This window comes from Bos grunniens, chromosome 14 (genome assembly GCF_055505025.1).
Source record: "Bos grunniens cultivar Pamir isolate PY7600 chromosome 14, Bosgru_T2T1.0, whole genome shotgun sequence".
NCBI classification, from domain to species: domain Eukaryota; kingdom Metazoa; phylum Chordata; class Mammalia; order Artiodactyla; family Bovidae; genus Bos; species Bos grunniens.
Genome location: NC_141178.1, coordinates 75,019,852 through 75,041,262, shown reverse-complemented (window position 1 = coordinate 75,041,262; position 21,411 = coordinate 75,019,852). Strand labels below are relative to the sequence as shown.

General features: G+C 37.2%; 1 protein-coding gene across 46 annotated transcripts in view; it reads right to left on the bottom strand.

Moving 5' to 3' along the window:
* The window catches only part of PHF20L1 (PHD finger protein 20 like 1), a 73,840-nt gene extending 52,661 nt beyond the window's left edge, over positions 1-21,179 (bottom strand). For 17 of the 46 annotated variants that reach the window (XR_015141145.1, XR_015141143.1, XR_015141144.1 and 14 more), the window contains exons 1-4: positions 20,899-21,179; positions 18,637-18,756; positions 3,357-3,528; positions 3,121-3,205 (exon numbers count right to left, since the gene is read on the bottom strand). Coding sequence is in view for 35 of the 46 variants with exons in the window: in XM_086337396.1 (XP_086193522.1) it covers positions 3,121-3,205; positions 3,357-3,528; positions 18,637-18,719 (340 nt within the window). In the remaining 11 variants the exon portion in view is untranslated. Of the gene's footprint in view, positions 1-3,120; positions 3,206-3,356; positions 3,529-14,268; positions 14,414-18,636; positions 18,757-20,898 lie in introns of all 46 variants that reach the window. The other 29 variants (XR_015141146.1, XR_015141148.1, XR_015141150.1 and 26 more) reach the window with 3 other exon arrangements.
* Between the last annotated feature and the right edge of the window lie 232 nt (positions 21,180-21,411).

Genomic DNA, 21,411 nt, shown 5'->3' with positions numbered 1-21,411 from the left:
TGAGACTGAAAAACCACTTGTGCCCCTTACACTACCACCGTTTGTGCCCCTCCCTTCTCCTTCCTCACGTGGCACTGCAGATGAGGGCAAACTCTGCGCCACACTGACCATGCACTCACCCACCGCCTCTGAGGACAGTCTCCCCGCTGTGACGCCTTTTCCTTTCTCAACTCCAACCCACTCTTCAAGGATCAGCTCTTCAAATCCCACCCATCATATGAAAACCTCCCTGATCACTCCAGTCTAAAGTGATTTGCCCCTTCTCTTCAACTCCTCCAAGACATATTATGTATACCTAAATGTCCACATTTGTTAGTTTTGTTTAGCTTTTGCAGTGAACAAAGTGCTCTGAGGGCTTCCTTTTTTAAGGGGGGAGGGGAAGGATGGTGGCAGGAGACCAAGGGAGACTCATTCAGCCTGTGGGCCACACAGGAAAATCACTAAATTAATACCTCCCATAGAAAATGTTTAAAAACAAGTTATATCTGCCAATATTTCACTAAGGGCTTCCTCAAACTGCTCTTGAAATGGCAGAGGTTGCAATGAGTAACATCATTCTTCCACTGATGTAAGCTTAAATTTCTGTATTACATGCCTATGGACAAATGGGATAGGATAAAAAAGGAGGGTGGCTTGTTTCTGAGTATGTCGTACGTGTGCATATGCATGTGCTTTGTAAAAGAAGCTTCACACTTATAAGAAAGGTCTCAAAGCTCTGCACATTTAAAGAAATTTCTCATAATGAAAACAGAGAGCACTGTTTAATTCTGTTCTGTTTGGGTTGTTGTCATTCAGTCACCAAGGTCAAGTCTGACTCTTTGCAACCCCATGGACTGCAGCACGCCAGGCTTCGCAGTCCTTCATGATCTCCCAGTGCTTACTCAAGCTCATGTCCACTGAGGAGGTGATGCAATCCAACCATCTCAGCCTCTGTCTCCCCCTTCTCTTTTTGCCCTCAATCCTTCCCAGCAACAGGATCTTATCCAGTGAGTCAGTTCTTCGCATCAGGTGGCCAAAGAACCGCAGCTTTAGCTTCAGCATCCATCCTTCTAATGAACATTTAGGGCTGATTTCCTTTAGGACTGACTGGTTTGATCTCCTTGCAGTCCAAGGGACTCTTAAGAGTCTTCTCCAACACCACAATTTGAAAGCATCTATTATTCAGTGCTCAGCTTTCTTTAGAGTTGAACTCTTACATCCATACATGACTACTGGAAAACTACAGCTTTGACTAGATGGACCTTTTGTCATCAAAATGATGTCTCCACTTTTTAATACACTGTCTAGGTCTGTCATAGCTTTTCTTCCAAGGAGCAAGGAATTAGTCATGGTTTTTTTTTTCTGTTTGGGGAAGATCCTATTATCTAACGAAATGGATTCATTACTTCTTCTCCTTCCAAAAATTGTTACTGACTCCCTAACTCTGTGCTAGGCTCTGAACTAGACGCCTGAGGAGCCAATATAGGACATGGGAATGTGAGCTCTGAAATACAGCTTTCCAGAAGTTTAAGTAAACAGTGATTTAAAGGCCCCACTAGGAAAGAAGTAACCTGAAAACTTAACAACTGAGATGTCCCTCAGGTGACTAGTAATAAGCTCACAGCCATATCTGTTATTTCAATTAACTAAAACAATAAATTAGACTAAGGCTTTTGTAAAGTTACATCATCAATTCTAGCCAGACAACTGTAACTTACTTTTTCACACTTAACATTTTTTACTGTATTTCTTTTTAAATGTTTTCTTTTTTTCTTCTTCTATCTTCTCTTACCTCGTAATTTTTCTCAAGTTTTTTGTTAAATTTTCAGCTTAAATCCTTAGCTAAATTCTTTAGCAAGACTACAAGACACTTCATGTACCAATTTTGTTTCTTTCCTCCACCTCTTCTGTTATTCTACAAACCTGAAAGGAATCCTTCACTCCAGTCACATCAAAGACTTGCAGTTCCTTAAAAACGGCATGTCTCTCTTCTATTCTTTTGCATATGCCATTTCTTCTGCCAGAAAACCTCTTCAACCCTCCTTTTCTAGCTAATTTGTTTGGCTTTCAAGATACAACGTAAAGTAAGTATTCCCTTACTTAAGTTAGATGCTCGTCTTACAAAAAACGTATCAATGTGGGTTTTTTGTTTTTGGTCCTGCTGCATGGCTTATGGGATCTTAAAATTCCCCACCAGGGACTGGACTCAGGCTCTCAGCAGTGAAAGTGCCAGGTCCTCGCCACTGGACTGCCAGGGAATTCTCTCAATGTGTTTCTTTAGTAAAAAGAATAAATGAGTGGTAGAGTTTGAGAAATCACTGTAATAGGAGAACAACGTACTACTGATTTGGAAAATATAAGTATTTCACAATTATTATTTAAATGAGATTTGAAGTCAGAAATGTGAAATATTTAAGTATACTTCCAATAATAATTTAAATATTAATTATAATCCATTTCCAAATTAGTCGGTCTACAAGTTTCAAAATTAATTATCTGTGCAACAGATTCTGTTTTATGCCACACTAGCACACCTAATTTCTGTGTTATTTTCTGTATATCTGGTAAATTCAGTAACTTTTCCTCTGTATTAATGTTAGATATCACAAAAGGCTGATAGGAAAATTAATTATCTACAAAAATTAATTAAAAGGGGGCAGGGAAAAAGATGCAAGAAAGGAAATCCTCATATTGATAAAGTTCCATACTCTTTCCTCAGAAAATATTGTACTGTGTTTTACTTCCAACCTGAACTGATTTGAATTTTCCTGTATCTTTAGCACTCAGGTAAAGATGTTCAAAAAATTATTTAGCCAGCAAACTGGAAACAGAGAAGCAGAAATAAAGTGTGTATAATATAAGCCTGTCAACTGAAAGCTGAAAAAGCTGAAAAATTTTAACTACTAACCCAAATACTCTACTTAGGCAGCATATTACATATCATCTTATTCTATATAATACATAACGAATTAAATACATAACAAATTAAATTTTTATCCTAAAAAGTATTAGAAGACTAAGTATAAATCAAAGAGAAGTAACAGCTACATGTAACAACTACATGCATTAATTAAAATTAGAAATATAGTTAAATTTTACTATAAATCCCATTTTAATTCTCAGATCATTTCAAATACGTACCTTCTTTGTTAATCGCCTCAATCTTGGCAGGGTAATAGCGACAGTCTGTCCAACGAGCCAGAACCTCTTCTCCAGCTTTAAAATCCTATTTTAAACAACTTTTAAGATCAATACCATGTATAATAAACAAGCATTTCCTTAATTAAAAAAAAAAACAAGCTTTTGTAAAATTTAACAGAATTCCTTTAAAAAATACATCATTACATATCTAACAAACAGAAAGCCTTGCTACTTACAAAGAAATCTTCCTCATCTTTTAGCCCTTCTTTTCTTAATGCAGGTCTCTCAAGGGGGCGCAACCTATTGCTATCCCAGTAAATCCACTCATCATAACGATGACTCCAGCGCTCAAAATGGACCAACATCTTGCCCTCCTCATAGTCAATTTTTTCAATTCGTGATGGATACCTCAAAAATAAAAAAAGCCATATCAGGAGAAAATTCTTACATTTGTTTACATAAAGTATGAACTGAATACTGCTTACTATTATACCCATAAACAATATGGACCCATATTTTTAAACTACTGACCAACAAAGTTTGCTTTAGTCTTTGTCTTTTCTTTTTAATGATTGCTCTCAAGACCTACTGAAATATTAACAGTTCAATCCCAGTGGACATATAAATTATATTATTTATAATATAAATTATGCTATCTTGGGAAATAATTTGATAACATGCGTCAAAAGCTTTAAACATATTCTTACTTTTGACTCAAAAATTCCAATTTTGGAACTATACACACAAAACTTGTATAACAAAAAAATAAAAACCATATGGTTAAAAAAAACCTGAAAACTGTCCATAACTATATAAACTATGGTATATCTACTGAATGGAGTATCATACAGATTTTAAATGTAATGCTTACAAAGAATTTATAATGTAGGAAAATGTAAAAAAGCAGTATTGTGATCACTAGAATTATAAATATATATTTCTATTATAAATACATGATGTTAAATAGTAATATTGGTCGAGCAAAAAATGACATACATTTGTCTACTTTCTCTTTTCTATTTTTCACACTATCCAATATTTTATAATAAGTATTAATGATGGTATGGAAATCTTAGTTAAAACTTCAATTTAAGAATATAGAAACAGTATCACATTGTTCTGTCTTCACATGTGCTGATTCTCCCAGGATTAATTCCAAAATAAAAATTAGTTAACCTGAAACTTTAAACAAAAAAAAGCTTCATAATTCTTAATGTATACAATATGTAATCTTCAACAGCAGCACACAGTAGATTATTTAGCCCTGTGGTTTATCTTATACTTTTACTAGTTATATCAGTTTTTTATTTCCCCTGTAGAATATAAATTTATATTAACATAAATTTAAATATAAAGCAAAACAGCCCTCACATTAACTTTTAAATTAAAAACTGAGTACTACCTGCTTCACACATTCACGCTATTCAAGGCTTTTTATACATTTCAAGGGCCCCGAATCGTTCTCTGCTATAGCTTCTTTCCTCTCTTCAGTCTAATGACACTGAACTATTTGGAATTTCCTTAAACATACCTATGCTTTTGTCTGTTCTGTTCCTTCTGCCTAGACCTAAGCTGCCCTTCTATTCCTCTGTACACTCATCATTCAAGACCTGATTTAACATGGAATGACCTGTGTGAAGACCCCCAACTCTCCACCCCCTGGTACTCTCAGTGCACCCATCTCGTCACAATCATCTGCGCAGGATCCTAAACTGTGGGCTGTGGAGCATTTACAGCCCTTGAGACATTAAACATATGACACAAAAAAAGGGGTCCTATGGTCAAATAAGGTAGGAAAATACTAGATTAAATAAACCACTTTCTTTATTGAAGACTTCTTGGTTCTGTCAACAAGACAGGAATAAGGCATTCACTACGACCAAAGCATGTAACCCCTTTCATCACAAAGTATTTACTAACACTTGGCAAGACAGGAGACATCTCAGAAACAGGATGTTAGCAATTACAAGGGCCTGTGAGTTTCGGGGACTGAGTCACAGTCACCTTTGTACCCCCAGCACTTTCACAGTGAGAGACACACACTGGCTACTGTGGGAATGCTCAGGGTGAACAAGTGATGTTAAAGAAAGAAAATCTGTGCATTTCTTCAGAGCTGAGATAGCAGTTTCACTCTTTAGAGGGCATAGGTGTGAGTAAGGAAACATTCTGTTAAAGAGAAGCACAAACACAGGAAAACCTAGGGGATCAACACACACTCCCTGAGGTGGGCATGCCGATTCCCCATTTAGAATCAAAAATGCTTGTCTTCTGTAGTTTTGCTGATTTGTTTCTGCTGCTCTGGTTTTCAAATCAAAACAAACAATGCCAATAGCATTAAGGGAAGCCTAGAGATAAGGTTCTTCTTTATTTTTCAACATTCACTAGCCATTTAACTACTATAAAAGGTGTTCTATCAATTATAAAAACTAAGTTTCTAATTTATGTGTTTATATATTTTTGATTTTGAACAAGAAAATAAGAGGTTTATTCTATAGGTTCCTTCAAATTCTAAATGTATACAATCAAATGTATACAAATAAATGGCAGGTTAAAAGGAAACATAACTAACCCTTATCTTCAAGGAGCTTTACTTAGAGTCAGATGAGGAGACAGAGAAGCTGCATGTTATTTCTGAGAGTCATAAATCCGTCAGGCCCTATATTCTTCCTCTATTGAGCATCAGCTGATTTTTATATACCTTATCTCATCAGAGCCTGGTAACCATCCAAGGTACAGATAACACAGTCACCATTTAACAGATGAAGACTGTCCAAGGACACACATGTAAGAGTAGTCAAAGTAAGAGCTAACTGGTACAAAGAGCCTACAGGAGAAATGCGGTAAGGCCTATATCAAAGTAATTATACCACACATGGTAAACTGTTAAGTTAATAAAACATTTTTTTTCTCCTTTGCATCAAGCTTTTAGTTCTGAACAACCATGAATTTTTCAGAGTTAAATCGCTCACTAACACATTTCCTCACAAGTTAGTTTTCCCTGAAGATAATGAGCAGTAGTATAATACTAATTTCAACTTTGATTTCTCTTTGTCTTTATTTTTTTTTAATTTGAATATAATTTGCTTTTTTCATTGAAGTATAGTTGACTTTACAAAAATCCTACATAAGATGCAACAGTTAATATTTCAGAGAAAACTGGCGTCCTGGTGACCATTCTTGGGAGAAGTTACCTACGTTGGTCTTGGTGGGGGACTTTAGGGATTCAGACTTAATCAACATGGTACAAAGGTAAAGTGTATACAAAGCATTACTCATTTATTCAGTCAATGTTCATTTACTTAAAACCATCATGTGATTCACGGTTGAGCATCAGCTGGACAAGGAGGATTCAGACAAACAGAATGTGGTTTCTGTCTTCAAGGACCTCAGGACCAGAGACTGGAGGGGCACTTCCAGGAAACAGTTCCCTTTGGCTAGACTATATGGTAAGTAGTAAGGTGAGTAAAAAAGAGTGGGAGCTCAGACTGGACTGATCAGCTAGGTTCAAACTAAAGGGCCCTGAAATAGTGAACCAGTGAAACGCCTCTTCATTCATTATATTTAAACAGGGAATCCTGTAAAGTCTGTACTTAATTTGGTTATCAGTCAACCTTAGAAAAAAACCCTAACATCAAGATATTTGCTATCCATTTAAAATACACAAAAGGGTAATTTAACATATAGCCCTATTATTATTTTATTCTATACAGTGAAATGTTTCCCTATTCAAGATGGCCCATAGTAATGCCTTGATACTCAGTGAATAAAAAATATTTCTGAACAAATGTATTCACAAATGCCTCTACATCTTGAACCACAGCAATTATTTTGATGCACAATGTATGTTTTATTATAACTGAGTATGAATGGAATGTAAAATTTTTCTTACTGAATTTGGAAGATGCAGTGATAATGTTTTTGTTTTTGCTTTTCAAAGGATGAATCATGGAAAGCTGTTAAGAGTAAAGAACAGTGACTAGGCTGAGTCCCAAATGTCTGCAAATGATTGGGAAAAAAAATCTGAAAAGTGGGAGACTGGAATTTCAGAGTTAAAACAATTAGGGATAAGAAGAAAACAAAAACAAATAACATAGTTGGCACTTAAAACAATTAGGGATAAGAAGAAAACAAAAACAAATAACATAGTTGGCACCTCTTCAGGGTTCAAAAGAAACAGATGGAGAGAAGGCAACTTGGGCTATGATTCTTCGATGCCAAAATTCTATAGAGCTCTACTATTCCTTATGACGATACAACAAAATATCATAAAATTTCCACATCTGTCTTCCCTATCATATCCCACTTTAAACTACTTGCACTGTTTAAATGGTATTAACCAGTGTAGAAATAAAGGGACTGCCTCCATTGCTCTGGGCCTATCTCGCCCTTGTATGTCTTTTCCCCTTGAATCTTAAGAGAACAGAGTTTACTCTGGGCAAACTTAGCAAGAAAAAATAATCCATCCTAAATTGTTTATTAGGTTTAATGGAAACAAACAGCATTCAGAAACGCTGCGAATGATTCTTGCTGAATTTAACAAAATTTTCATATGTGCAATTCTACTTCTGAGAAGGAAATGGCAACCCACTCCAGTGTTCCTGCCTGGAGAATCCCATGGGCAGAGAAGCCTGGCAGGCCATGGTCCATGGGGTTGCAGAGATTCAGACACAACTGAAGTGACTTGACTAAGCACACAATCTCGCAACTGATTTCTTAGGACTCTTTCTGAATCAGTGTGGTCAAATTCTCTAATGGTCCAGTTCAACCGTGGCTGTAACAGCAGGGTAAAGTGAAGTGAAAAGTCGCTCAGTCATGTCCGACTCTTTGTGACCCCATGGACTATACAGTCCATGGAATTCTCCAGACCAGAATACTGGAGTGGGTAGCCTTTTTCTTCTCCAGCGGATCTTCCCAACCCAGGGATCGAACACAGGTCTCAGCATTGCAGGCGGATTCTTTACTGGCTGAGTCACAAGGGAAGCCCGACTAAAGCAAGACCATTATTAAAAACAAAAATTACTTTCACCTTCCACTTTATTGCCTCATCCGATAATACCAGCATTTTAACACTGTCACTGGTGCCTCCCACTTACACAAGACGGGTCAGAGAGTAGCAAGCTTTATGGATTCTGAACTAACTCTGTAATTCATTAAAAACCAGACACTGAGCAAAGAGACTAGGTACACACTGAATAAACTGTATTGGTTCCCTATAACATCAACTCAAGTCTATTGTCAAAACATAAAGGAAATAAGAAACCTACAATGGGAATTACCATTACAGACGAATTACTACACTGGCTCATGTTATTAACTGTTTTACATGACAAGTACTGACTGACAGCTAGATCAGGAGACCAAGATTCCCTGAGAATGTATGTAAAAAAACCATCTGGCCCAGAAGTATACAAGTATTCTCTTGAGAGAAGGGTTCCCCACTTTGATCAGATTTCCAAGGGGTTCACGATTCAAAAAAAAAAGTCCTCTGGAAAGCAAGACCATCTGTTAGCCCTCAGACCATAGGTGCTCCATATTCCTGGGAGCAAGGAAACGATGATGGGCATGCAGCTATGCCAGGACTATAACCTGACAGATTAAAGCATGTAAGCCAAAGGACATGGCTGTTAACTACTCATCAGTAGGTTACCACTCACTGAGCACTACCAAATATCCCAAAGACCATCAGAATTCACTCCGAGATTTCACCCATCATATGAACAAGGACTGTGTTAATCAAAAAGGCAACTGACCCAATAAATTATTCAAATTATGTATTTTAAATAATAATCCTTGTTTATATTGGTAAAACAGTAAAATTTCTAATTTACACAAATTAAAAAATTGACAGTTCCTCATCCATTTCATTTAACTCGGCACTGAGTCTCTAATTCACTGAATGTCAGACACTAAAGTAGGAATAAAGCTACAAACAATCAACAAATTTAGGAGGGAGAGGAGAAGAAAAGGGAATCAAATAAGGTAATACAATTACAACATGATGTAATAGCTAGTAAAGGTACACTGCAGTAGCACACAGAGAGAATACCTAAATTAGATGTTCTCTTGGATAAAGCAGTTCTTCAATTTTTAAAGGATGAAATACACTTGAAAAATGACTTCAATGTAATTTAAATGTTAGCAGGATCTCCAGGAGTTAGAATTAACAATTCAGAACAGTCTTGTGGATAGGAACTGCATTAGCAAGAAACTCTCAATGTATCATAAAAAATGACTAAAACATATTATAAGATATAGAAATAGAGACCTTCCTTACATATAATTGTCAGAAGAGGTTTATCTGCCAGATAATAAAAATTAATGTAGAATGAAGTCGAACGCAAACCTAAGATTCTTATAACCTGCTAACCTTTTAAAATTTTTAGTTTCTTGGAAACACTTTAAATTCAATCATGCTTTGTAATTTTCAGGTGTTTCCTCATGCATTAACTGATCACAACTACAATACGTCACCTGCTAGAGCAGCATTTTTAGATAACATGCTTCTAGGCACTGCACGCTTAGTTTGTTTCACACTTAACAACATGCTGAAAACAAAACCCTTTTGATTAATTCAAACTTGATGTTCCAAAATGAAGCATAAATCCAAAGAATCTAAATTTTAAGAACACTCAGAGGATGGTTATATACATCAAAACTGCATCCGTTCCAACACTGAATTCCAAGGGTCTCACATTATCCCTTAGGTCTATTCAGAGCCATTCATCACGAAGACACACATGACATAAAACAGATCACCCTGCTTCCTACCTGTTCATAATCTTTGCAGCAAAGACCGGTAAGACCAGAGTTAGCTGTGTATTTTCCCCTAGTGACTTGTAGCAGCCACTTTTCAAATCAAGGTTTCATTTCAGATGACTCAATTTAAACTCCTGCTGCTCTACCTCCTCAGTATCTGAATCTCCTCTGTGCCTGCATTCACTCATGCCATCGGTTCTGACCAAATCAAAATGCTTACAACACAATCTCTATGCCCATTACCATCTCCTACCGTAAGAATCAATTAGACTATCAAAAATTCCTTTCCCACTCCACTAAAAATGCCACCAATATTCTACTCCAAGTTTATGTGCTTCATATAATTTGTTCAAACCAACATGATCAAACTTTGTTGTTACAAAACTCCAAACACTAACCTTACCAGGTTGCAGTTGACCGTTTCTATTTCTTAATATTTAGCACTTAAAAATTAATTTAATATACTACACGTAGTCATATATGCTTATACATCTAAGATTAAAATTTTAGGAATTTACAGTGACTTCTCTATTAGATTCTATTTTCTTAGAATAACTAATGTTCATTCTGCTATTATCATTAAAGCTAGCACTTATTTACCATGTGGCAGAGACCATGAAAAGTTCTTAAAGTGCACTCTCTTGCTAAATATTCAAACAGCCCTTTGAGTTAGGTACTACTATTATTTCCAGTTATTTAAGGAGGTCATAGAACCTCTGGAAGTCAAGTAACTTCCTCAAGTCGAAACAGTAAGTGGTAGATCCCTGAATGGAGGTCTGTCTATCCTTAAAGAATATGCTTTTGATTATCATATATTCTGCATCTTACAACTGATCATTTTCAGCTCCTGTCAACCTTACTGCAGTACTTAAAATACAGGGGGCTCTTTCTCAAGAGATACAAAAACAATATGAAATCAAGTTATATGTTTATTTTTTCTTGCAAATTTAATTTTAATCTTCTGTTTCTGATACAAATAAAATGCAAAAAGTTTTTGTTAGCCAGAAAGCATGGAAAATAGCTTTTATTATATTGTACAAAATAAACATTCCTCTCACCCCATATAAAAAGACTAAGCAAACAGACTCTTCTGTTTTATTATTAAAAATTCTCAAAAAAAAAAAAGGCAAACTGCATCTCTCAACTATGTTTAAGTATGAAACATTACATTATGATGATAAAAGAATGTAAGGGGGAAAAGTAGCTTAACTTACATGCTTGATTATGTCATAACTTACATTTAAAAGTTAAGATAGGAAAGTTGGGATATGAGTTGTTAGGGAACTAAGAAAAACACTAGGTGACTTTAAAAATGAAAACATATGAAATTTCTTAATAGTTTGATAAATATCGTTCTTATTATTCTATGCTTAGTTTTCAACAAGTAAGTCACAATTCATTTGCAGTAGTGTTTTACAGTGGTAACCAAATTTCAAGATATCCCCAAAACTTTCCCTGGTGGCTCAGAGATTAAAGCGTCTGCCTGGAATGCGGGAGACCCAGGTTCGATCCCTGGGTCAGGAAGATCCCCTGGAGAAGGCAATGGCAACCCACTCCAGTACTCTTGCCTGGAGAATCCCATGGAGGGAGGAGCCTGGTAGGCTACAGTCCATAGGGTCACAAAGAGTGGGACACGACTGAGCGACTTCACTTTCACTTTCCAAAACTTTCAGGTTCATTCTTGACTAACCCACTAAAATTCAATGAAATTTCCTGGGCACCTTTTTATAAGTAAAAGGGGTAGGGCTTGCATATAATTACTTCACATTAGTAGCTTATTCTTTAGTACCTTACCTACCCATGATATACTAGAAACATACTCATTTTTCACTGAAGAGGGTTGGGTTTTTGGCAATGAGAAGAGACTTTTAATATACACTGAATACTAAACATCCACATTCTTTCCTCAATTTTATTGCAATAATTCTCTCCAAGTTGAGTTAATTTTAATGACAGAAATAATGTACCTTATGTACCAGCTTCTACTTTAATACAAAGACAATTTTTATATGCTGATTAATGATCTGCATGAGGCAGTAGGAGGAATGGTTAGTAGCTCTTCAATACACAGTCATATAAAAATACCAAAGCACCGGGGCCCGTCCGGTGACTCTGACGCAGGCTCAAGTTTGAGAACCACTCTTTTGGACTTCACCTGAATCACTTTTAAAATATAGTTACTAGCATCAGTGAACTTAGTAAGAGAATCAATTCGTTAGTAAATAGGTACCATACAGGAAGTTAAAGTCTTGTACTGAATAACTACTGGCTTCTTAAAGCCTTTAGTTTTAATTCTAAGTAATTTCAAAATTAAAGTTAATAAGAAAGCATTTAAATGAGCAGAACAGCAGGATGGAGAAAGAGTAACTACCTTCCCAACACCACTATAACACAAGTACTATAAAATTCTAAATATTTTTTCCAATTACATTCACTGTTCTCCATCTTTTTCAATTAATTTTCTCTTCTTCTAGAGTCTGGCAGTTTTGAGCACACTGCATGTGACTTCCAGCCTTTACCTACTTTACTCCTGCCTCAAGTCATTTATTACCCATCTAAAAGTGAGACTAAAATACCTGTCCCTGCTCAACAGGTAAAAAGTAGATAAAAGAATCTGTTTCCAGTTCAGCGGACCTGAAAGATCACTGAATATGTCACACCTTCATTTTAGGGACATTAAAGCAAAGAACTCTCCAAAGTCCCATAGTTCATGGCAGAACAGCACCTAAAGCCACGTTTTCTGACTTTAGTTATATCTACCTTTTTCAATACTCCTTTTCTCCTGCCTTTCAAGAAAACTAGGATAAACAAAAAAAATGTAAAATATCATATAAGAAACGAATCACCAGTCCAGGTTCGATGCAGGATACAGGATGCTTGGGGCTGGTGCACTGGGATGACCCAGAGGGATGGTACGGGGAGGGAGGTGGGAGGGGGGGTTCAGGATTGGGAACACGTGTACACCCGTGGCGGATTCATGTTGATGTATGGTAAAACCAATACAATATTGTAAAGTAATTAGCCTCCAATTAAAATAAATAAATTTTTAAAAAATTGAGCAAGAAAAAGCTAAAAAAAAAAAAAATGAACTAACATAATGAAAGAATATGAGAAAAGACCACAAGAATAAAGTAGGCGTATTTTAAAATAAATATGTCTACTCTACACCTATTTCTAATATTGCTTTCAACATTTTTTTGTGGGGAGGAACAGGGGAGAGAAAGGGAGAACTTTATCTTTGAAAGCTCACAGAGGGACTGCCCTTACAGTCTAGTGGTTAGGACTCCACCTTCCAGTGCAGGAGACCCGGGTTCCAGTCCTGGTCCAGGAGCTAAGCTCCCACACGCCTCACAGCCAAAAATCCAAAACATAAAACAAAAGAAATATCGCAACAAACTCAATATAAGACTTTAAAAAAAATACTCCACATCAAAAAACTATTAAAAAAAAAGTTCAGAGCTTTCTAAGTGGAAATGTTAAAAATTAAAGAACTAAAATGATTGTACACTGGTGTAGACCTGTTTGATGATTATTAAACTAGGGTTCACTTAGATCTTAGGATTCAAAACTTTTAACTTTCTTACTGTAAGGAATCTCAGAATTTGTAAGTCTTACAAAATTCAATTTGAAATTCTCTACAAACAGGGTCCTTAGTCTGGAGTTCCCCGTTAAGCTTACTACCACCACCCATAATAGATTATTCAATTATTTTGTTGTGTAAATATGATTGTACATTCTTCTGAGTCTACAACTGAAATTAGTTTTCAAAGGTAGTTAGTGACCCAAAACTAGAATCAATATCTTCTAAGCACAAATAGATTTAGGGAAGTTCCATGTACAAAAGGACATACTTTATTTACATTAGCTAAAGAATATTTTAAAAGTATTCATCCATGGTTTCTACAAATTCCAAACTCACCTAATGTAATTTAAGTATGTTTTCAGTTTTTAAATTTGATCTTGTCATTGTTCAGTCGCTAAGTTGTGTCCAACTCTTGGTGACCCCAAGAACTGCAGCACACTAGGCTTCTCTGTCCATCACTACCTCCCTGAGTTTGCTCAAACTCATGTCCATTGAGTCAGTGATGCCATCCAACCATCTCATCCTCTGTCGCCCCCTTCTCGTCTTGCCCTCAATTTCTCCCAGCAAAATTTGATCTACACACTCCTTTTCAGGAACATTCCTCTTCTGTTTCAAATACAGACCACACAGCTTCCCTCTACTAGTGTTTTCCTTTGAATAGCAAATCCGATTAGAAAAAGACAACTCTTTTAATTCAGATAATACAAAATTTTAATTTAAATTATAAAGTATGTGTACTTGCTACAATCTGAATTTATTCAATTTTCCCACTCTACAAAATTCTGTTCATGAACATTTTAAAAACTCACATTTGCAAATGTTCCATACAGTTCAAAAAACTCCAAATGTGTGGAAACAGCATTTGCCAATTCAAATTTATACTGTTCTATCAAACTCTGACACTTGGAGACATCTCCACTTTTTTTTAATCTTTCATTTTCCTTTCCTTTAGATCTAGAAGAGAATTAAATAGAAATATTCCAAAAAAGGTCAGAAGAGCATAACTCATCTGAATGTTTTAAACTAACTTTATAATTTCAATTTTAAGAGTAACACCAGAGCACACTTACTTTACTTGTTGTGTTTTCATAACTAAATCATTTGCTATAGAATATTTTAATTTCAATCTTAAAGTTAAATCAGTAGTCAAAACTGGTATGATTTTATCACTTTTCTTATTGAATAATACTCAGAACGATTAGATACTTGAATATCTTAAGGGTGCTTTGTAAATTATGAAACTCTGCAAAAACAAAGATTTTTATTATCACCTCAAAAAAGATGGTTTATGCATGTTGCAATGACATGATATTCCTTCTACATCTTAGATCATTCTCATGTCAACACTAAGGCTACATTTAAAAACTTACACACCTGAGTCTTCAGATCCCCGAAGATTTTTCAACTCTTCCTCTTTCCTTGCATTTACCTCAGTGCTTTATAATTATCTATTATTTCATATAATTTGAAGCAAGTTTAAATACATTATTTTATTTGATCCTTAAAGTAAGTAAAAGTAAGTAACACTGCTTTCATTTTACTGCTAAACCAACCAAATTCAAGGACTTACCCGTATTTACAAGATCAGAAAGTGACAACCTGACTCTTTCCTCTTTAGAATTCACTGATGGTGTGTCATAACTTCAACTCTGAACTTTTTCTTTTCCCAAACACAACCTGTATCAACAACCTGTATCTATTTTCATCCTTATGATGTTACTGCATCCAAGAGATTATACAGCCAATATGTTTAGGTTAGGATATAAAGATAAGAGAAAATGGTTGATTGTCTTAACTGTAAACATTAGCATTTTTAAAGACTTTTAAATTAAAAGATTGTTGAGGAAAAAAACAAAATGTTTTGAGTCAGACTATAAATTTTTTAAAAATTAAAGCAACCCACACTTTTCAGTAAGAATTAGGTTTAGTCCTCAGAGAACAGATCCAGGTATCTAAAAGCACACCAGGGATAGAAGGCGAGTGGCCTCTCTCTGGCTTCTCAGACCCTGCATTCATTAGTGCTGGTAAAATCAAACCACCAGGATTTTCTGATGTAGCTGGAAAACTACTCTGAAAGCAAAAAAAGTAATAATTTGCTACTTGAAAATGTGAAACGTATTTCCAAGGATGAAATATCTTTCTGAACTCCTAAGAGCATGTGATATGATTTGCTCAAGGAACAATAATGTATTTTACCAAAGAAAAATAGTCTTCCTATTAAATCAACTCTACCCCAAGCCTAAATGTAGGCACTTAACTTTATTTCTGCCCACTAAATTTAGAGTTTATCCTTTTATTTATAGGGCATATACTAAAAACATATTTTCCTTTACCTTTTCTTATATAGGAAAAACCTGCTACATATAAGACAAATTGGTATTCAGGTGCCTCACTATCACGATTTTTTCCTCTGTGTTTCTCTTTAAGAGCTAATGTATCAACCTGTGAGAAGTCATTTCTTAATAATAGCTACAATGCTTATTATAAATGTCTTGAGTACAAAGAGAGTAAGTAATATTTGCATTCCTGCATGTCCCTCCCTGTCTAATGCCTACAATTCAAAAGACTTCTATGTCAAGTAGGTCTTCACTACTATTCCAGTTTAACGAATAAATGTAGAAGACTAACTATGGATGCATTCAATATGGATGCAACCCAAAGAGAATATGAAAGAAAGGAGAGTGAGAAGGACGAAAGTTCAGTGTATTTTCAGTGATTAACTGCTTTGCCCTCATAACAATATCAAAGTTTTTCAACACTTAAATAACCCTTCAATAGTTTTACTTGATATTAAAGCAAAAATGTATAGAATTTATATGGAATACAGAATGGTCCTTAACAAAACATAAAGAATAAAGTTTATCCCATTTAGAAATAAAATCTGTTAAGAGCACCATGTCTCACATGACTTCTTTCTGCCCCACATAAAATTCAATAAATCTTAGCAGTTAATTAGTTGTCCTACAAATTAAAGGGTCACTGAAGCCTAAACAGTTCTTGAGACTACTGACATTAATAAAGTCACAACAAGAAAATTATTTCTTTCAATTACCTAGAATATGTATATATAATACTACTATTTGTTTTTAATTATAGCACCACTATAGCAGAATGCTAAAATCTTCATATAAATGAATGCATAAAAATCAAACTGACAAGTGTCAGTGATTATCATACGTGATTATTTTGGTTAATGTTTTACTCACTTTAGAGAGACCATTATTACTGGGGTCATTTAAATTAAATCTAAATGTTATGAATCAGTACATCTGCATGATATCACTCTATCTAAGCACTTGAAATTTTTTGATGAGAAGCATAAGACAGTGAAAACCCTAAGCTATAACTTTGTTCTCTGAAATTCCACATACTCTAAAAGCAAACTCAGACTTAATTTTTAAAGTAGTCCTTTTTTATAATCTTTTTAACTATTGAATCATTGATTTAACAGCTAATGAATTAGGAAGCATTTCACCATAAGTGAATTTCTTACAAATACCAAAATTAAGTATGTCAATATCTCTGAAGGCCACTGAAGGACTAATAAACTATCTACTTTTTCAAAACTGGAAGCTAATTCAATTGCAACTTTGTCAGTTTGGAAGCCTAAGAAAAGAATCTCATGAATTAAACTAGAAATTCAAAAAGTTAGTAACTTTAACAAAAGAAAAAAAAGTAAAGATTAACATCAGAGAAGTAGCATCTCTCATCCTCTTCTATCACAGAGAGATTCAACTGTGAGTGCCTTCAAAGTAAAAAGTTTCCTTTGGTCAAAATCAAAACCAAAGAGAGTTAATTATGGACTAAAATAGCATCTTTCCTTGTACAGTCTAATGCAGAGGCTCTCCATTTGGGGCACAGAGAGCCCCTCAACCCCAGAACAACCGGCAACACCTACCGACAATGTTTACCATCACGACTAGGAGGGGATGCTAAACTGCCTGGTTCCCAGGTATTTTCCAAGCCCCTCCTAAAAACACTGTGTATATTTTCCACCTTATGAGAGTAAGTAAGCCCCCTAAAAAGAAACACTCACTGAGATGCAGCTTGGTGGCATGAGGCCAAATAACTACCTTCCCACCTCAAACCAACCCAAAAAGACCCATTAAGCTGGGGGTTCACAGACGTGTGCAGAGTTCCAATGCCGGATGCTAACAGACAAAAACCCCAGGCTGGTCTAAAGTCAAACATCATGACTAAACAAGATTTCTTTGCCTGCCACTGCCAACTCAGGAAGTTGACTTAATACAAATCAATCAAAGACAAATCTACAACATGCCCACTACATTTTTAAGAGAATTGTAAAAAATGTCCAAAAGTCTGGCGAGTTGCTGAACTGCTAGACCCTTCATTAGAATAAATGGGCTTCAAGTGGAGCTGAGCCTGAACCACTACCAGGAGAGGAAGCTCTCCAATGCCCATCTCTGTGTAGGGGGCTGAGAATGGCACCAAGAGACATCCACCCAGACAGCAGAGCTAGAGACCAGCTAATGAGAATGAGGAAGGCATTCCCGAGCAGAAAGAGAGAATTCTTATTCCTACTGTGGTGCAGCCATCCGGGTGTATGCTATTTTTCTTTCTCTCCTTTCTGGGCAGTGACTTTATGCCAGGTAACTAATTTCTCCTACACCGTATGCAGGGGTTTGCTGGGACTATCTGAATTCACCACTTATCACAGGCAGAGGTAGAAATGGCAGATAGAGGAGAAGAAATAAGAGAAGGCCTGAAAGGATTACTCATTTAAAACTGGAAACAGTGAAAACTCACCTTTAGGTCACCACATTCTGAGGAGGAAAGAGAGATACTGGGTTTTGGTTTCAGGTGGAATAGTCAATGACAACCATGCTAATCATCAACAAATTCTATAGTTTGAAAAAACAGCTATGAAACAGGGCCCCCCAAAACAGATTTATATCAAGTTTTATACAAAACTTGGGAACCTAGTTATTTAGATTAACCCACTCTCTCTCCCACCACCCATAGAGCTCATATTAAGTACACAAGAGTGCTGATAACTGCAAAATCTGTTGAAGAGTAGGAAAACTAAAAAACAATGAATATGCTTATTCAAAATGTGAACAAGGTAATGTTTCTGCCACTGTCAGGAAAAGAGCAATTAACCAACCCATGTAGACTACAGACACTGGGCTTTAGGGGCTCTCCTGTATTTTCCATACCATTTTTGTAAGTAGTCCAGTGCCTCCAAACGAGCACCGATCTCAAAAGTGATTCCAGGACGATTTGGGGGCTTTTTACTCATCTTGAGATCCTATTCTTCAGGATTCTCTTTTCACTACCTCAAGAGAGAAAAAAAAAAAATGTTAGGTTCTGATACATAAAAGGCACAAGTGATTAAACAATTTTTTTAAACATTAAGTGAGAAGTTAAAATAACCACCAAATTTTTAAGAAATTTGAATGATGACTGCCAATAAAAGTACTGTGCAACTTGCAGGCAATCTTACTAATAAATTAAGAAAAAGGACATTAAAAAGGTAACTATTTTAAAAGAATGAACAAATGAGGATTAACACTAATGGTTGAAGTGCTTTAAATTTTAACTTGAAAATATCCAAGAAAATTCTTCAAGATAACAGTTGAAAATGTTTTGCATCTTTGAAAAATCAAGACAACTGAGTGATCTGGCACATGACTACTGATATTCTTAAGAGAATAAATTAACCAAGTTTTTCAACTAATATTTATTGAGTGCCTTATAATATAAAGCACTTGATAAGACACTAAAGAACATAAAGATGAAAGAAACAGTACACACACTTATAGTAAAAATTTTAGTAATTCCTCTAGTGATTAGGATTTTTCACCACTTATGATCTCCCACCTGGTAGCACATGATTCAATAATTTTAACTAACATAAAGTTGCAGAGGAAACCTCATTTTCTTCATATTCAATAAGCAACAATGACACAGAGTTTTAACTCTGAGAACTTCTACTGTATTTCTATATAGACAGTACCCACATTGGCAATAAAAGTGGCTGTAGTTCAAACAAAAAACTACAAAGGAATACCTATTCCTCTCTAGACCATGGACATATAGAATATTCACTATCATTTTAGCCAGTGGATGTTCAGCACACTTGGTAGTCTCTTTTTCACAAACTAGCACCTGAGGAAGATGGATGCATTTTGAGACAGCTTAATCAAAATATATTTAATCAGGAATAGAAACCTACTGCTAATGTGGGAAAGGAGAAATCCTTAAAACCTTTTTGAAATTAAGAATTACAAATATGACTATGCTCCCTCCCAGTTTAAAGAAGAAAACACACAACGGTACCATGCTTTTTCAATGGTTTTGTCACAACTGAAAAGGGACAAGACATAACAGCAAGCATAAAAACCAACTGCCCTTTTCTCTTAGAAAGAATCTGCTAGGTAAGGGAAAGTACATGCCATAAAAAAATATGTAAAAATCAAACATAAATACTCATGGAGTGGCGAGCAGTGGGGAGAAGGAGGCGGGGGTGATATCCTCCCGCCGGCCATGGCAGCAGCGAAGATTAGTGCATTAAAGTTAACAGCAAGCTCAGCCAGAGGGCATTCGGTATAAGAGAAACAATAGTATGAATATTTTTAATAACGGTCTGGTCAGTGCCGCAACATCCAAGGCGGTTTACTTAAACGTTTTGCGAAGAAATCGAATCCACTTTTCCTGCTGTTCTTCACAAGGAAAACTTAGGAAGGGTAACCGACCAGTTACACTAACATTTTCTAGGATCAAACTTAGAACCCTCAAGAAGTGACAAAGTTAGGACATACAACCCTCTCAGAGGTGCTTCTGGATGAGGTTTCAGAAAAAGCAAGATTTCCTTTTCTTGAGTGCAGAGGGGCAGATGGGGAGGGATGTGAATTAAGGAAAAGTAAAGACCAAGTAAACAGTTCTAATGAGGGGTAAAACTTGAAGCAAAAGAGAAAGGGGGACAGAAAGAACCAAGAGGGTAAAAAAAAATTGGAAAGGAAACGAACAAGAAAGCAAAAATATATAAGGACTGTGAAACGTGTGGACCTGACAAACGGCAGTAAGAGAAAATTTAGCGAGAAGACACACAACACTGGAGAGTGAAGCCGGGGTCAGGGAATGGCCGCGGGGCCAAAGAAACGGTGGTGGTTGGAAGGAGCGGGGGTGGTTGGTGATGCGGGGCGGGAGGGAGGTGACCAGAGACCGACAGGAAAGGCTCAGACCCGGCTCGCAGGGTGTAGGAGACGCCTCCGGGTTTGACAGCCGTCCGGCCCCCGGCGAGAGGCGGCGGGGGAAGGAAGGGAGGGGGAGACGGAGCGGCGGCGCCCAGACAATAGGGGCGGCGAGTTACGGTGAGGGACGCGGGCCAGAGACAAGACACCAGCGCGGGGGTGTCCCGGTCGGCCAGGCGGGGGGCTCGGCGGGCTCCAGGCTCTGCTGCCGCCGCTGTCTCTTACCGACTCGGCCTCCTCTTTTTTGCACAGTTGTCGGGCTGTCCGGGGCCGAGCCGGGGCGCGAACAGGACGGCCAGCCCGGGCCTCCGCCACCGGCCTCCGCCCAGGCAGCGGTCGCGGAGGGAGCAGGATCAGAGCGAGCCGAGGCCGCAGCGCTGGGTCGGTCCCGAGGTCGCGCCGGGTAGGGAGCAGGTCCGAGCGCTCAAGCCCGCTCGGTGTCCGCTGCCATCGCCTCCTCAGCCGTCGCCGCCGCCGGCCAGCCCTGACGCGACGCCGGGCCCAGCGACGTCAGCCACCCGCGACGCGCCGGAAGCGGGCCTGGGCGCATCACGTGACGCAAGAGGGTTGGGCGCGGGCCGCGCGGCCGATTGGAGGGCCGCCCTTGGAGGCGGGGCTTTGCGGCAGTTGGCTGACCGCTGGCTGCAGGGACCCTGGTTAGCAACTGAGGAACGCGGGCCCAGGCACCTCATTGGCAGTTGTGAAGTGTTTAACCTTTGGGAGATGAGGCCTAAGCCC